At 36.3% G+C, this 14,356-nt stretch overlaps 1 protein-coding gene and 1 long non-coding RNA gene across 3 annotated transcripts in view; one reads left to right on the forward strand and one right to left on the reverse strand.

The window, feature by feature from the left end:
* The window catches only part of LOC307003845 (H-2 class I histocompatibility antigen, Q10 alpha chain-like), a 38,540-nt gene extending 32,563 nt beyond the window's left edge, over positions 1 to 5,977 (forward strand). The window contains exons 11-12 of one of the 2 annotated variants that reach the window (XM_079622690.1): positions 62 to 124; positions 2,814 to 5,977. In XM_079622690.1, coding sequence (XP_079478816.1) covers positions 62 to 124; positions 2,814 to 2,905 — 155 coding nt within the window. In that variant the 3' untranslated portion in view covers positions 2,906 to 5,977. The remainder of the gene's footprint in view (positions 1 to 61; positions 125 to 2,813) is intronic. The other variant, XM_079622691.1, reaches the window with a different exon arrangement.
* Positions 5,978 to 8,061: 2,084 nt separating this feature from the next.
* Positions 8,062 to 10,179, reverse strand: LOC307001483. Its single transcript, XR_013798246.1, has 4 exons — positions 10,041 to 10,179; positions 9,876 to 9,961; positions 9,684 to 9,775; positions 8,062 to 8,621 (listed from the first exon to the last, which is right to left on the reverse strand). It is a non-coding gene; the product is annotated as an uncharacterized lncRNA (long non-coding RNA).
* Between the last annotated feature and the right edge of the window lie 4,177 nt (positions 10,180 to 14,356).

The following is a 14,356-nucleotide window of genomic DNA, read 5'->3' on the forward strand; positions in this document are numbered from 1 at the left end:
TAATGTCATCTCATGCATAGCAATGCAGAAACACATTGACATTTCACTGTTTCTTCAACAGGAGAAGAGAGTGCTGGTAATAGTTCAGACAGTGACAGATCTAAGGAGAAAGGTCATAATTTCGGTAATTATTATGCTTTAGATATTCCATATATAGGGTGATGACAACTTGTTCATTATTAAATGTCTGCTGTAAACATTGCTAACAGTCAATGTGTGCATTTTACGATGCAGTAAAAAATCTCTGATGTGACTTGTATTGCTGCTTAACTTGTTTGTTACATGTCTACACTGTTAGCCCTTACTGTAGAAAAAGCCCAAATTCTTACAATATCATACCATTTTCCATTAAAACAGTAATATACAGGAATATACCTACAGGAATATACTGTGAATTAACAGCGCTCAAAGTAGACACTCAGAGGCTGTTTTCCCAATCTCACCCTATACCCTCATTCACTATTCCCTACACTAGTTCACTAATATAGTCCACTTGAATGAAAAGAAGTGAGTGAATTGAGACACTGGTGAACACCTGATAAGCAGAATCACTGAAGGACAGAGAAACAAGAACAGAAAAAAGAGAAACACAAGAACTACAACTGACTTCCAGCCACACTGAGTGTGAAACCAGTTTAACATTATTTATTTCAAGTTCTTGTTGAGAATGAACAGGGATTTAGTTAATAATACAATTTTTATGCACTAAATAATTTTAAAAAATTTCAGTTGACCTGATTACAGAAATATTGCTGGATTTCATGTTGTAGTTTATCATATATATGGTATTAAACCCATAAGTTCATAGCTACATACAAAAATGAGCATAAACTCATTATTGAATATGACATCATCACAAAACCAAAAACTCCTGATCAACTTTGTCTTGCCTTTTAATTGCCGTAAGAAATGAGTTTCATAAACTCACTGTTACAACAGCCAGAGAGAGATGAATGGAAGAAGTTTTTAAGTCAAGGTACAAGAGACCAACTAAAGCAAATACTGATCTCCATCATGGTGACAACAAACTTTATTATTAACTAAATCCCTGTTCATTCTCAACAAGAACTTGAAATAAATAATGTTAAACTGGTTTCACACTCAGTGTGGCTGGAAGTCAGTTGTAGTTCTTGCGTATCTCTTTTTTTCTGTTCTCTTTTCTCTGTCCTTCAGTGATTCTGCTTATCAGGTGTTCATCAGTGTCTCAATTCACTCACTTCTTTTCATTCACTCTGTCAAGTGGACTATATTAGTGAACTAGTGTAGGGAATAGTGAATGAGGGTATAGGGTGTGATTGGGAAAACAGCCTCTGACGCCGGTTTCACACCGCAAGCGTCAGCGGCGCGTGAGCTGCGCGTATTTTTTTCGGCGTCCATGTTATTCAATGAGTGCTTTCACACCGCACGCAGAAGCGGCGCGGCAGCGCGTTGCAGGAGCAGAGCAGGAACAGCAGTGCCGCGATAGTTTCGGCGCCCAGTCTATTTTTAACGCACCGCTTACGCTGAATTAAAGTGACCATGCCTTTTTCATGGCCAAAACACACAGTTTCACCCAAAAAGCACATTGATGAGATCTCTTGTGTTTTAAACAGTCAATCAAATTACCTTCATCAATTTAAAATTAAATGTCCAAAACAAAATTGTTGGCCAAACTACAAAAACAAGTTTAATCGATGTATAGGCCTACTGCCAGTTTACAGATTAATTTAATATATTTATGTAGGCTATATACACACACACACACACATACATACATACATATATATATATATATATATATATATATATATATATATATATATATATTGCCATAAGGATGTCATGCTGATGTCATGCTGACAATCAAATAAAAGCACATGTGTGGTCGAGTGCACCTGAAAATATAACTATGGACGACACTCGTCTCATTGTGGAGGTTGAAAAACGTTCAATTATTTATGATCCAAGAAACATAGGCTACTTTATAAAGACTCGCAGGCAAAGGAAAAGGCATGGGAGGAAGCTGCAGTGGCTCTTGGTGCAGATGGTAAGTTTTTAAGTTTTTTTTGACAAGTTTAAATGAAGAAAACCTTTCTCCAAGAAACAACAAATTTATTAAATTACCCATTATAGAGTAGGTTACTCTGTCTGTAGCTACACACGCCGCGGTTCAGTTTCGCGTGTCAAACGCTGCCAGTGTGGAAGCAAAATGCCTGTGTCCTGCTTCCGCTCTCTGTACGCACTGCTCATGCGCTGCTGACGCTCTTCTAGCGCATGCAGTGTGAAACCGGCGTGAGTGTCGACTTTGAGCGCTGTTAATTCACAGTATATTCCTGTAGGTATATTCCTGTATATTACTGTTTTAATGGAAAATGGTATGATATTGTAATAATTTGGGCTTTTTCTACAGTAAGGGTTAACAGTGCAGCCTTGTTATGGGGCCTGGGCTTTGAACTAGCAGGGATAGGGAACCAGGGGGAGGTGCAGATAAGTTACATGTGCATATTAGGGAAGGCTGAACATCAGCCGAAGTCCAGACAGCAGAATATTCACCTATAGATGGACATGAACAAAAGCGATTTGAAGTAAGACAAAAGCATACTATAGGGCCAGTACCAGGATTTTGGTAGCTAATTTGCTAAGGGTGCCTACATGCTGAAGTGAACTCTGGGAATGCCTTGATTTCAAATGTGATGGTGTAAAGTTGTGTAGCTAGCTCTGAGTAAAGTGTACCAAATCTGGTCATTAATTTGTAGATGTACTCACCAAATATTAATATTTAATAACTCATAATAATAAATTAAATAACATGTTTATGTCTGTATGTCTGTTAGGACTCCAGTGGCAAGAGCATGGCAGAAAAACAATCACTGCTACAAAAGAGAAACCCTTGATACGAAGGATCAGAGCATCATGGAAATCGTAATGGCACGCAGCAAAATCCCCAGAGTTAAATGAACTCTGCTCAGATAACATTTGGTCCCTCTCTACAGAGAGTTAAATTAACTCTGAATCAGATTTAAAGTTAATGAGATACTTAAGTGATTAATTAAGTGATGATTGGGCATTAATGATGAACACCTGCTGTCAACAAGCAGAATCACTGAAGGAAAGAGAAACTCAAGAACTACAACTGACTTCCAGCCACAGCAAGATCTCAGCAGAGGAGGATTAAATAACTCCACAAACAGCATTACCAACCTCACTTATTACTGACCAGACTGACTTTATTTCTGTCAGACGTCTACAGAAGGTTTTAGTGAGAATTAACAGAGGTGTAGATGTTGAGGATTTATTGACATTTTTGATTACCATTCTGGAGACCAGTGTTTCCTTTAGTTGGGCAGTTTGACTCATAGAATTTATTGAGAGTTTGTGGTTTTTGTAACAGTTTTTACCAAAACACGTAATTTGTTGCAAAGAATGCCAGAAACAAAGATGATCAGGTGATATAGTTTTCAACAACAAAAAGGAGAGTAATGCGTTTATCTCATCACTGTCTAACAGTGGTTATTTGATGTCAATAGATTATATTCACTAACCATACTTCCTTGCCACAGATCGGACAATCTGAATTTAGATTTTAAAGAATGCATTATGGGATTATTTTAATTTTTTTAGACACAGACATCAAGAATCAGAATATGAATCTCAACAATGGTGGCATGTTTCATGCGGCAATGCATGCTGGGAGCCACAATAGTATAAAACTCACGGCTCCCAGGATGCATTGCGGCATGAAACATGTCACCATTGTTGAGATTCATATGCTGATTCTTGACATCTGTGTCTTAAAAGAAAAAAAATCCCTATAAAGTGTTTTAAAAATTCTAAATTCAGATCGTCCAATCTGTAGAGAGTATCGTTCGTGAATATAATATCCAATAACCACTTTTGGACAGTGATGAGAGAAGTGCATTACTCTACTTTTTGCAATTGAAAACTATATCATCTGATCATCTTTGTTTCTGCCGTTCTTGTAACAATTTACATGTTTTAGTAAAAACTATTACAAAAACCACAAACTCACAAAAAAATAAAATAAACAGTAAAACTGCCCAACTATTTTGCTGTGCAGATTTGTGGTATTTGTCATAGACAATCCTGAGAAGCATTATAATTTTGGGGGTGTTGCTGGTGATATATTCTGATATATTACTGATATATTATATATTCTCTCTTTCTCTCTCATATTTCATATAATTTGGATTTTTTAAATACTTAGCTCAAGAGATTTCAAGAGATTTATCTTTTTTAGACCAAGTAAAATGTATATGAAAAGAGCTAATTTTTCAGACATATTATTATTGCTACTTCCAGTCCAAAAGGCCAGGGTAGACATTTTTTGTATATATATAATTTTTTTATTTTTTTGGTCAGACTATAGAGACAAACTTCCAATACACAAGGACACTTTCTCCATTCTTACCCACAAACTTTCCCAAATGTTTATAGTATTTCTCCTGTGTTTTATGCATGTCCCTATGTTTTTTTTAGCCTAGTTATGATTCTTTAGTTATGTTATAATAACTTCAAATGTTGAGATCCAAAAGATGATGTATCATCTTAATGTGATGATGTAGCATGGCAGCACATTACATCTCTGAAGATCTCAGCAGAGGAGGAGTCAACAACTCAAACAGCATTACCAGCTTATTACTAACCAGATTTACTTTATTTCATTCCCGTTTTAATGAAATCAATAGTTGTATTTTAAAGTCACCATGATGGTGGTTAGCGTTTGCTTTAGTTGGACTCTTGATCCTTGACTTTCAATTATTAAATTTACTTGGGCTGCCAAAACTGTGTTTATACAGCACATTTGTTGTGGCATAAAAGCTTAGAGGAAATAAAATCAGGTTTTGTAGGATGTTTATTGATAATGATGAAATCATCAACTTGTAATTACCTGAATCACTCAATTAGTGTCTAATTTAAAATTTTATGGGGCTTGTTTTTGTTTTGTTTTTACCATAGAAGCCATCTAATTTTACAGCATGAGTGCAATATTGTTGATCAAATAATATAAAGGAACATCTTTAAAACATTTAGTAGCAAGCAAGCAAGCAAACTTTATTTATAAAGCACTTTACAACGACCGAAGTAGCCCAAAGTGCTGTACAAAGCAAAATATAACACAACACTGCTAATTTACTATAAAATACATAGTGAAATAAGTTAAAAAATAAAAACATATAAAACAAACCATAACATGCAAAATGTCAACTCCAAATGTGTAGTACATTACACTTTTTCCTCTACATTATTACTTAGCCATCAAAAATCAGTGTATGACTCTCAACAATGCTTCATGCTGCAGTGCATGCTGGGTACCACCAATCAAAACTCACCCATATCTCCCAGCATGCATTGCGGCATTAATAAATTATGCAGCTGGATTTTTTTGTAGCTTGTTTTATGCTCAGAGTTGATCTGATTATCAGGATATTTTGTTTGATTTTCACCATTGTTGAGATTCATACTCTGTTTCTTGATGTCTGTGTGCGTGTAAGTAATGCCATAGATTAAAAGTTTTTGTGCACTAAATAGTTTTTTAAAAAGCAAGTATATTATTTGATAAACAACATTGCTAAATATGCTGTAGAATTAAATAAATTCTAATTTGAATAAAACAAAATTTAAACCACAAGTCCTGTATAATCAAAGCATTTGACACTTAAAAAGACAAGGGATTCAGGCAATTACATGATTATATCAACATCATCATTTAACAGCCAATTTCACCTGATCACATGGCTTCTTTAACTACAGCCATTATGCTTTATAAACACACAGTCATAGCAGCAACACATATGTTATATAATGTAATCAAGGGTCAAGAGCACAGCTAAATCAAACGCTAACCACCATCATGGTGACTTTAAAATACAAAACAATGATTTAATTAAAACGGAAATTAAATAAAGTAAATCTGGTTAGTTTTAAGTCTATATCCTGTGCCTGATGGGACTGCTTTCTTCAAATAAAAAATGGTATCAAAATAATCCTCTTTTGATTTTATAATCAATGGTGTACAACATGTAATGATAAATTGCATCATAAATATTTTTACCATACTTTTTGTGTAAAGACTGCACAAATTCTCCATGCCACCATGAAAATGCAAATGGGGATGAGATGAAACAAAGACTTTCTCCCGGTCATCTTAGATTGGTCACCCCACCGAATGGTCAGTAAAGTTAGCTTCATTCATTGAGAGAAAAGGTATGACGTCACATGTCACACGCCTTTTGGGTTTGTAGTCTTTGTGTTATGTATTTTCACAGTCTTACACCTTAAGAGTTTTACATCAAACTGCGACTTTCTTGACTTTAAAATGTATCTTTTAAATTGACAAACTTCATATGTGTAATTCAGGGCACAATTCAAACGAGATCAAAATATTTGTTGTCTCTCGCCATTGACTACCATACAGTATTTTTCCTAATTAAGGTCCCATGGTGGTGCACCGGAAGGGGAGGGACTTAGGCTCTCTATGAAACACCTACTTTTCTAGATCCAATCAGGTGCTAGTTGGAAAAAAAGCCACGCCCACTATTTTTCCTCATTTTTTTGTTTATTAAACCATTATATTCACACTCTATTGTCACAAGAATTGATAATTCTTGGAAATAAATTATTACCGGTACTCATAAATATTCGTTTTTAAATGTTAAATTATTTCTACTCAATTTTATCATGTACCAGATGCAGTCACTCAGATTTACTTATTTTTTTACTTGCACTTACTCAATTCATGCAGTAGGCCTATATTTAATTGATTTCACAGTTTTAAAAATTACTCAATTTTTTTGAGTGTAAAAATGTTTCACCAAAAAAATTGAGTAAATCTCATGTGTGGACGATGACATCACGGTTTTATCCAGAGCGGCTATATATATATAAATGAACTAAATTAATAACTTTTCTACAACCGAAATGAACCATCGCTGAGCTTACTTAAAGGAGAACTCCGGTCAATTTTAACATTGAGCTCAATTTTTAGTAAATTTGGAGTGCTGTCAATACAGAGAACAACGACAAAAATCGGTGTTGCCTACACTGTGTTATCCTCTTTTTAAAATGTGCACCCTGTTGACTTCAATAGGGCAAATTTTAAACCTGCTTTTATTTCTCTTATCATCCTTGACGCGCATAGGTTTAGTTACAAATGATCACGCGCCTGAACTCGACAATCGACTACTTTGGACTTCGACCGAAAACAGGAACTAAATACAGGTATGTGCGCTGGCTGAAATAACATCATTTTTATTAATATCTTTCACATCTACTGCAGTCAGATTCACTCGTGTTCACTCTGAAGGAATCACTCAACATGGCTGGGCAGTGTGGGCACATGTAATGACACATCAAGGATGATATGAGAAATAAAAGCAGGTTTAAAATTAGACCCCATTCAAGTCAATAGGGTGCAAATTTTAAAAAGAGGATAACACGGTGTAGGCAACACCGATTTTTGTCGTTGTTCTCTGTATTGACAGCACTCCAAATTTACTAAAAATTGAGCTCAATGTTAAAATTGACCGGAGTTCTCCTTTAAGCTGGACTGTGACGCTATTTTCTTCTAGACGCAAACTTTGTTGCATTATTTTCCTGTTATCTCTGTAAAGCTGCACTGTAAAAAGTTTAACTATTATTTACTCAATTTTATTGGTGAAACATTTTTACACTCAAAAAAATTGAGTAAATTTTTAAGCTGTGAAATCTTTGAAATATACTGTATAAATTGAGTAAATGTCAGTTAAAAAATTTAGTAAATCTGAATAACTGAATTACTTTATATGATAAATAAAATTAATTAGATATAATCAAAATTATAAAACACCACAACTGTATTTCTATGTCAAATAAACTAAAAAAATTGAGTAGATATAATTGAAATATTAGATGAAATTTAACCAAACAAATGTGCTATATTTACTAAATGTAAAAGTGAATTTAACTTAATATTGGACTATAAATTATCAAAATGTTGCATTCACTTGTTTACACTATTTACCCTTTACTTAGTACTTTACAATGAATATAATAAAACCAAATAAAGCAAGCAACACATTTTTAATTGAACATTTATTTGTCAATTAAACATTAGACAGTCTAAAAATCAACCTATGAAACATTTCATCCATCTAAATATTCAATAGATTGCAAAATTCAAAAATGTAAATAGCCATAAGAGAAATGACTAAACCTTATGAAAAATTTCATCCAATTTAATATTCAATTAGATTGCATGTAAAATTCAAAAATGTGAAGTATAAGAGAAATGACTAAACCTTATGAAAAATTTCATCCAATTTAATATTCAATTAGATTGCATGTAAAATTCAAAAATGTGAAGTATAAGAGAAATGACTAAACCTTATGAAACATTTCATCCAATTTAATATTCAATTAGATTGCATGTAAAATTCAAAAATGTGAAGTATAAGAGAAATGACTAAACCTTATGAAACATTTTCATCCAACTTAATATTCAATAGATTGCAAAATTCTGCAACAGTGATGCCCTCAATCACAACTCCTACATCGCTGACTGCCCCATTGTCCCGAAGGATGTCGATTTTTATGACCTCCTCTGCCAACTCTGCTTGTACAAAGACGGGTAGATCATCTGAATCCTAAAGGCAAATTGTAAAGATAACTGGTTAGAGCTAACATTCAAACCTGAATGTTACAAGAAAGTGACAAATAAAACAAATAGCACCTGAAGAAGCAAACATCCTGTCGGACCATATGACAGGTAAAATCTCAAAATTCTGCAGTCAGTGAAAATACACACATTGACTTTAATGGAAACCTATTGACAATTGTTCCGCAGTTAGGGGTTAGACTGCATGCCTTTCAGAAAAGCGAAATAAAGTTAAGTGCAGCGCCATTCTGTCATATGCATTATGAGGAGAACATGATTGTAATAGAACATTGTAAATTCTCTTTAGTTTTTCAGAGCGCTGTTAAAAGAGGAGCGCATCCACAACAAGAGTTCCACATCCGACAAGCACGGTCAAGTTAACGAACGTTAAGGTTTTTTGTGCAGATGCAAGTTGTAAGACTACCTTATGTTGTCCATATCTAGGGCTGGGTATTGTTCAAAATCTTTCGATCCGGTGCCAATTTCGATACCTCAGTTTCGATACCGGTTCCTAACGATACTTTTTTCGATACCATATGTTTTAAAATCCATTTCAACATCAACAAAAATACATTAAACACAAAACTTAATTAAAACAAATTCTGGTAACACTTCTCACTCAGGGTAACATTATTAATCAAACTGGTTGTGCTTTTTGGATAGGGGTGCGCCAGCAGACACAGTTTAACAATGAATCTGAATGAAAATTGTATTAAAATGTATGAGGTGCCGTCTAAGGCTTAAATCAAACTTCATTCACTCACACATATATGAAACACTTGTATGTATACTGCTGAATGCTAAAACAAATAAATATGAAATACACAACAACGACACACCTAAAGTCGCTCACGCACATACACGCAAACTCTACACACGAGACGTGCGGCGCACACATTCATACGAGACGCGCGCGCGCACACAAACTCTCGACGCGAGCACACACACACTTAGAAAACTACACTGTTGTGTACACGTACACACGGTCAACGTTTAATCAACTTTTGAATAAAGTATTGCAAATATACATAGTTATAAGCTGACTACTTACAGGATATTCGAGGAATGCTGTTCACGTCGTTGCTGAGGAAAGCAGTCCTTCAGTGAAAGGTGCCTCTTGCTTAAGCGGCGAAACTTGTTCAACTTTTTAAGATGATGCAAAATACAAAAACAATTGTTAGGAAATCCTAAATAACTAACTTCTGAATTAAGTATTACAAACATAGCTGGCTAAATTACATACCTGGAAATGCGAGGAGTGCGGGCCTTGTCGTTGCTGAGGAAAGCCGTCCTTCAGGTGGCTTCGATTAAGCCGGGAAACTTGTTAAACTTTTCAAGATGACGTAAAAGACAATTGTTAGGAAATGCTTAATAACTATTAACTTTTTAATAAAGTTAACCGACTTACGTTCGCTACCAGAGCAGAGTTGCGAGGAGTGTGGCTAGTCGTTGCTTGAGGAAAGCAGATTGCCTTTGTTTTCTGCGGAGTTGCACACGTGATCACTTAAGGCGCGAAATTTACTCAATTTATTTAAACTGTCGTTTATTAAGATAGAACTTTATTTAGGAAAATTGGTAGGAAATACTTAATAATTTTAGTTTCTAAAACAGATCAGAACAAGTAAATAATTATCAAATATTTCTATTAGAATTCACCAGAAATATTAAGAGTATATTACAAATATAATTAGTTTGTTAAATACTTATTTATTTTCATTAAATAAACTTAAATAATATATGTACATTTTAGAGAAATTACCTGTTGGATTTTTAATTATTTTTTTTAACCTGATCCACTCAAAAAATCACTTAAATGATTTCAAAAGATTTTATTAAGTTAATTTAGCTCTTTATTTTTGTGAAATTTACTAAGCCACTGGATAATTTTTTACAGTGTGCTTTGAAACACTCTGTAGTGTAAAAAGCGCTGTATAAATAAAGCTGACTTAACTATTAGGGTCAGTAGAATAAGTTGACGTGTAATTATAAAGTTATTGTCATGTGTTGAGCAGCATCACAATAAAGAGTTAGCAGATATTAATCAGACAATCTAATAATGCTCTAATGAGGGGTAATTGACATGTAGTTGCAAAATTACTTAATATACTAAAATGTCTAAAATAGTCATTAAAGTGTAACCAACTGTTTTGACTTGAAATGACGACTGCAATGCAAAATGTCACGTGCACATGGTATTTTAAGAGTTTGCTGCCATCTGGTGTCCATTATAATGCTTTTAGAAGGGGAGTATGGGATAAAACCCTTGATTTTACCGTTAAAGTTGAGACTAAAGTCTGTGCACTTACAGTGAAAGACAAGCTGTGAATTCATTAAAGTGCAGCTCACATGTGACAGTCTTTTTTTGTTGTTGTCCTCTGTGCTTCTTTAATGTGTCTATGTGAACCTAACCTTAACATGCTCAATTCAATGTACTCCACTTTTACTGTTGCAACCTAAATTAAACATTTAATAAATTTGAAATACAACACCAGCGATTTCACACCGTGTTTTTGAGACTGTCTTTGGTTCACAGCAGTTTTAATACTCAGCAATGCTGTCGACTTATGAACTTACACATGGTTTGTCTTAAAGCAGATTAAAAACACCACATATGGCGCTTTTCCACTGCATGGTACGGCTCGGTTCGGCTCGGTACGGTTCGATTCAGAGCGGGACGGTTCGGCTCGCTTTGCTTTTCCACTGCGTGGTACGACTTGACTCGGTACGGCACGGTTCGGTTCGCTTTAGCTCGGTTGCTTTTCCACTGCAGTTTAGTACCGCTTCAAAGTGGGTGGGACTGATCGTTATTGTAGGTCCGGTGGTAGCCGTGTGCGGCTAAGAGCTGTGCTACTTCCGCTCCTCGGCAACCAGCGAGAGGAACGTCTGAACCTCGTCCACTGACCACGATTCAGCCATTTCTTGTTTGTTTGTTTTTTACTTTTTTTTGTCAAGTAAATACTCTAAAAACAGGTGCTACTGCGTTGGCTGTTGTCTGGCTATTTAAATCTAGTGGGTTTAGTGTCTCATGTCGCAAATACAATGACGCTGAAGCAGTGTTGCCAGATTGGGACGGTGATTTCCAGCCCAAAAGCTCACCAAAACCCGCCCACTACAAGTAAAAACCGCCCAAAATTTTACTACCAAAATAATGTGATATAATTGTATGGCCATGTCATTGAGAAGCACAATTAGTATATCCTTAAAACAAAATAACGATGATAAAAAAATAAATAAATAAAAAATTCCCAGGAAAACGGATAAAAAAAATAAAAATAAAAAAAATTCCCAGGAAAACGGATCAAAACGGATTTGACACTGTCAAAACGGCAATCAAGAAATTAACCGATGACTTTAACCCTCGGAAGTACACAGAACAAAACGCAGAATTTAGCAGTCAAAACTGATTAATCGTTGATTCAAACCTTTTTCAGCCGCTGTCAGGGACAAGTAGAGAGTGCATGCAGTCTGGACGGTGTAGAAGTTGCAGATGTCTGGTTAGGCTAGTGTGCAATGTGCATATGACCATGGAAAGGAGTCGTCCCATATTCAATTTCAATTCAAGTCATTCAACTGTGCTCTCATCTTTATATTCACCATCGAGTCATCAACATGTGTACGTTTTTAGAGTTGCTCACTATCTCACTCTTTACTGTAGATGCAACTTACTGTATGTCACTTTAGCATTAGCGATCACTTGAATACAGTCAGCTACAAGTTATCGCGCTAAATCACGTCTTCCTGCTGATCGCTCGTTGATTGGCTAAAAGTGCGTGCTCGTCGGTGACGTCAACACCAACGCCAGCTGACTCTGCACTGCATGGGCGTGTGTGTTGTAATGTCATGGTGACTGATTTTATGGACTACATGCACACTTTAGTTTAGTTTTTTAACCAATTAGATTTTAAAATGTAGATGTTTGAAAACCGCCGAACTGACCCCAAACCAGCCCAAATTTTGTCCACCCGCCCAAAGCCTTTTTTACCCGCACAATCAAATTCAAAACCGCCCAATTGGGCGGGAACCCGCCCAATCTGGCAACACTGCGCTGAAGTGACGATTCTGTCTGACCAATCAGTGATCTGCAGTGTTTTCACGTCACATTTAGTATCGGTACGGTACGCTTGGAACCTCAACAGAGGTGGTATACCATTTAAAGCGAGCCGAAGCGAGCCGTACCGTACCGTACTATGCAGTGGAAATGCGCCATAAGTGAGCCGTACCGAACCGAGCCGTACCGTACCATGCAGTGGAAAAGCACCAAAGCGTGCCGTGCCGTACCGAACCGTACCGTACCATGCAGTGGAAAAGCACCAAAGCGTGCCGTGCCGTACCGAACCGTACCGTACCATGCAGTGGAAAAGCACCAAAGCGTGCCGTGCCGTACCGAACCGTACCGTACCATGCAGTGGAAAAGCGCCAATAGACACATAAACAACATTAAAAACGGGATTTTCACCACAGGGTGGACTTTAAAAACATCCCATACACTTGCACTGAAGGAGGGTCTTCTAGAGACATCTTCAAACATTTTGAGTGAGAAAATCTAGTGAATGTCCAGAAAATATATATTCCCCAAATGAGTTTCTCAGTCTTCAGACTGAACTGATCCAGGGTAATTTTGTACTCAATTGATAATGTTGGGTTAAAAATAACCCAACTATGGGGTGGTATAGCACCTTCCCAACTGTGGGTTATTTTAACCCAATGCATTGGGTTAATAGCATGTTGGGTTAAAAGTAACCCAACAGTTAACAATTTATTTTTATTTACGACATTATTTTAATAAATGAAACACACTTTCAAATGCAGATTGTTTATTTGTATAAAACAATAGATGTCTTAACAAATATATTTAAATTACACAACGAAATATTGGGGAGAACAGAATTTAATGCAAATAGTGTAAAATAAAAAATACACAAGTGTACATATCGTATACATACATATAGGTACAGCCGGGTTATTATTACTAGAAAAATACCCAACGATTTAAAAAATGACCCAATATGTGTAATAAACCAACCGCTTTTTTTTTTTTTTTTAACTGCACACACGTGTATGATGCGCTTGCAGAGACGGAAAGAAGGCCCGTGTCTCCAGCGGGTCTGTAATGAGGACGCGGAGGCGGGGAGGAGCCGCTACCGGAGGCGCAGTAACAGTGTTGCCAGATGTACGATAATTATCGTATTTGTACGATAATTTTGACCTCTGTACGATGTACGATCAATAATGAAAAAAATCCCATAATGTACGATAATTTCAGAATTGCCCGCAAATGAGTTAAAAAATCTCCTGAAATCTAGATCGAGCAAGCATGTGTAGCGCGCGCACAGCAGAGAAAGGGAGCGAGAGACCTTGCGTGTGTGTGCTAGTGTGCGTGTGTGCCTCACGAAGTGCATGTAAGGACCTATTTTTTTACAGTCTATGGTAAGGACCCAACCAGGCGACCCCCCCCCCCCCCCCCCCCCGTTGGAGAATTCTGCACGTTTTCCGCGTGTACGATCATTTTCTTCAAAATACGATAATTTTGAGCTTCTGATACGATACTTGGACATTTCCAATCTGGCAACACTGGGCAGTAATATCTGTAATCTGTTATGCAGACCAACGCGACAAGACAAGGACGCGCAGCGCTCTAATTAAAGTGACCTTTTCCCACAACTCCTCCAAGCACAGGTCATCTCTCATTAATGCCTGCTCTGGCACGGCGTATCTTTCACTGCA

The sequence above is a fragment of the Phoxinus phoxinus genome (assembly GCF_949152265.1).
Source record: "Phoxinus phoxinus genome assembly, chromosome: 1".
Classification (NCBI taxonomy): Eukaryota; Metazoa; Chordata; class Actinopteri; order Cypriniformes; family Leuciscidae; genus Phoxinus; species Phoxinus phoxinus.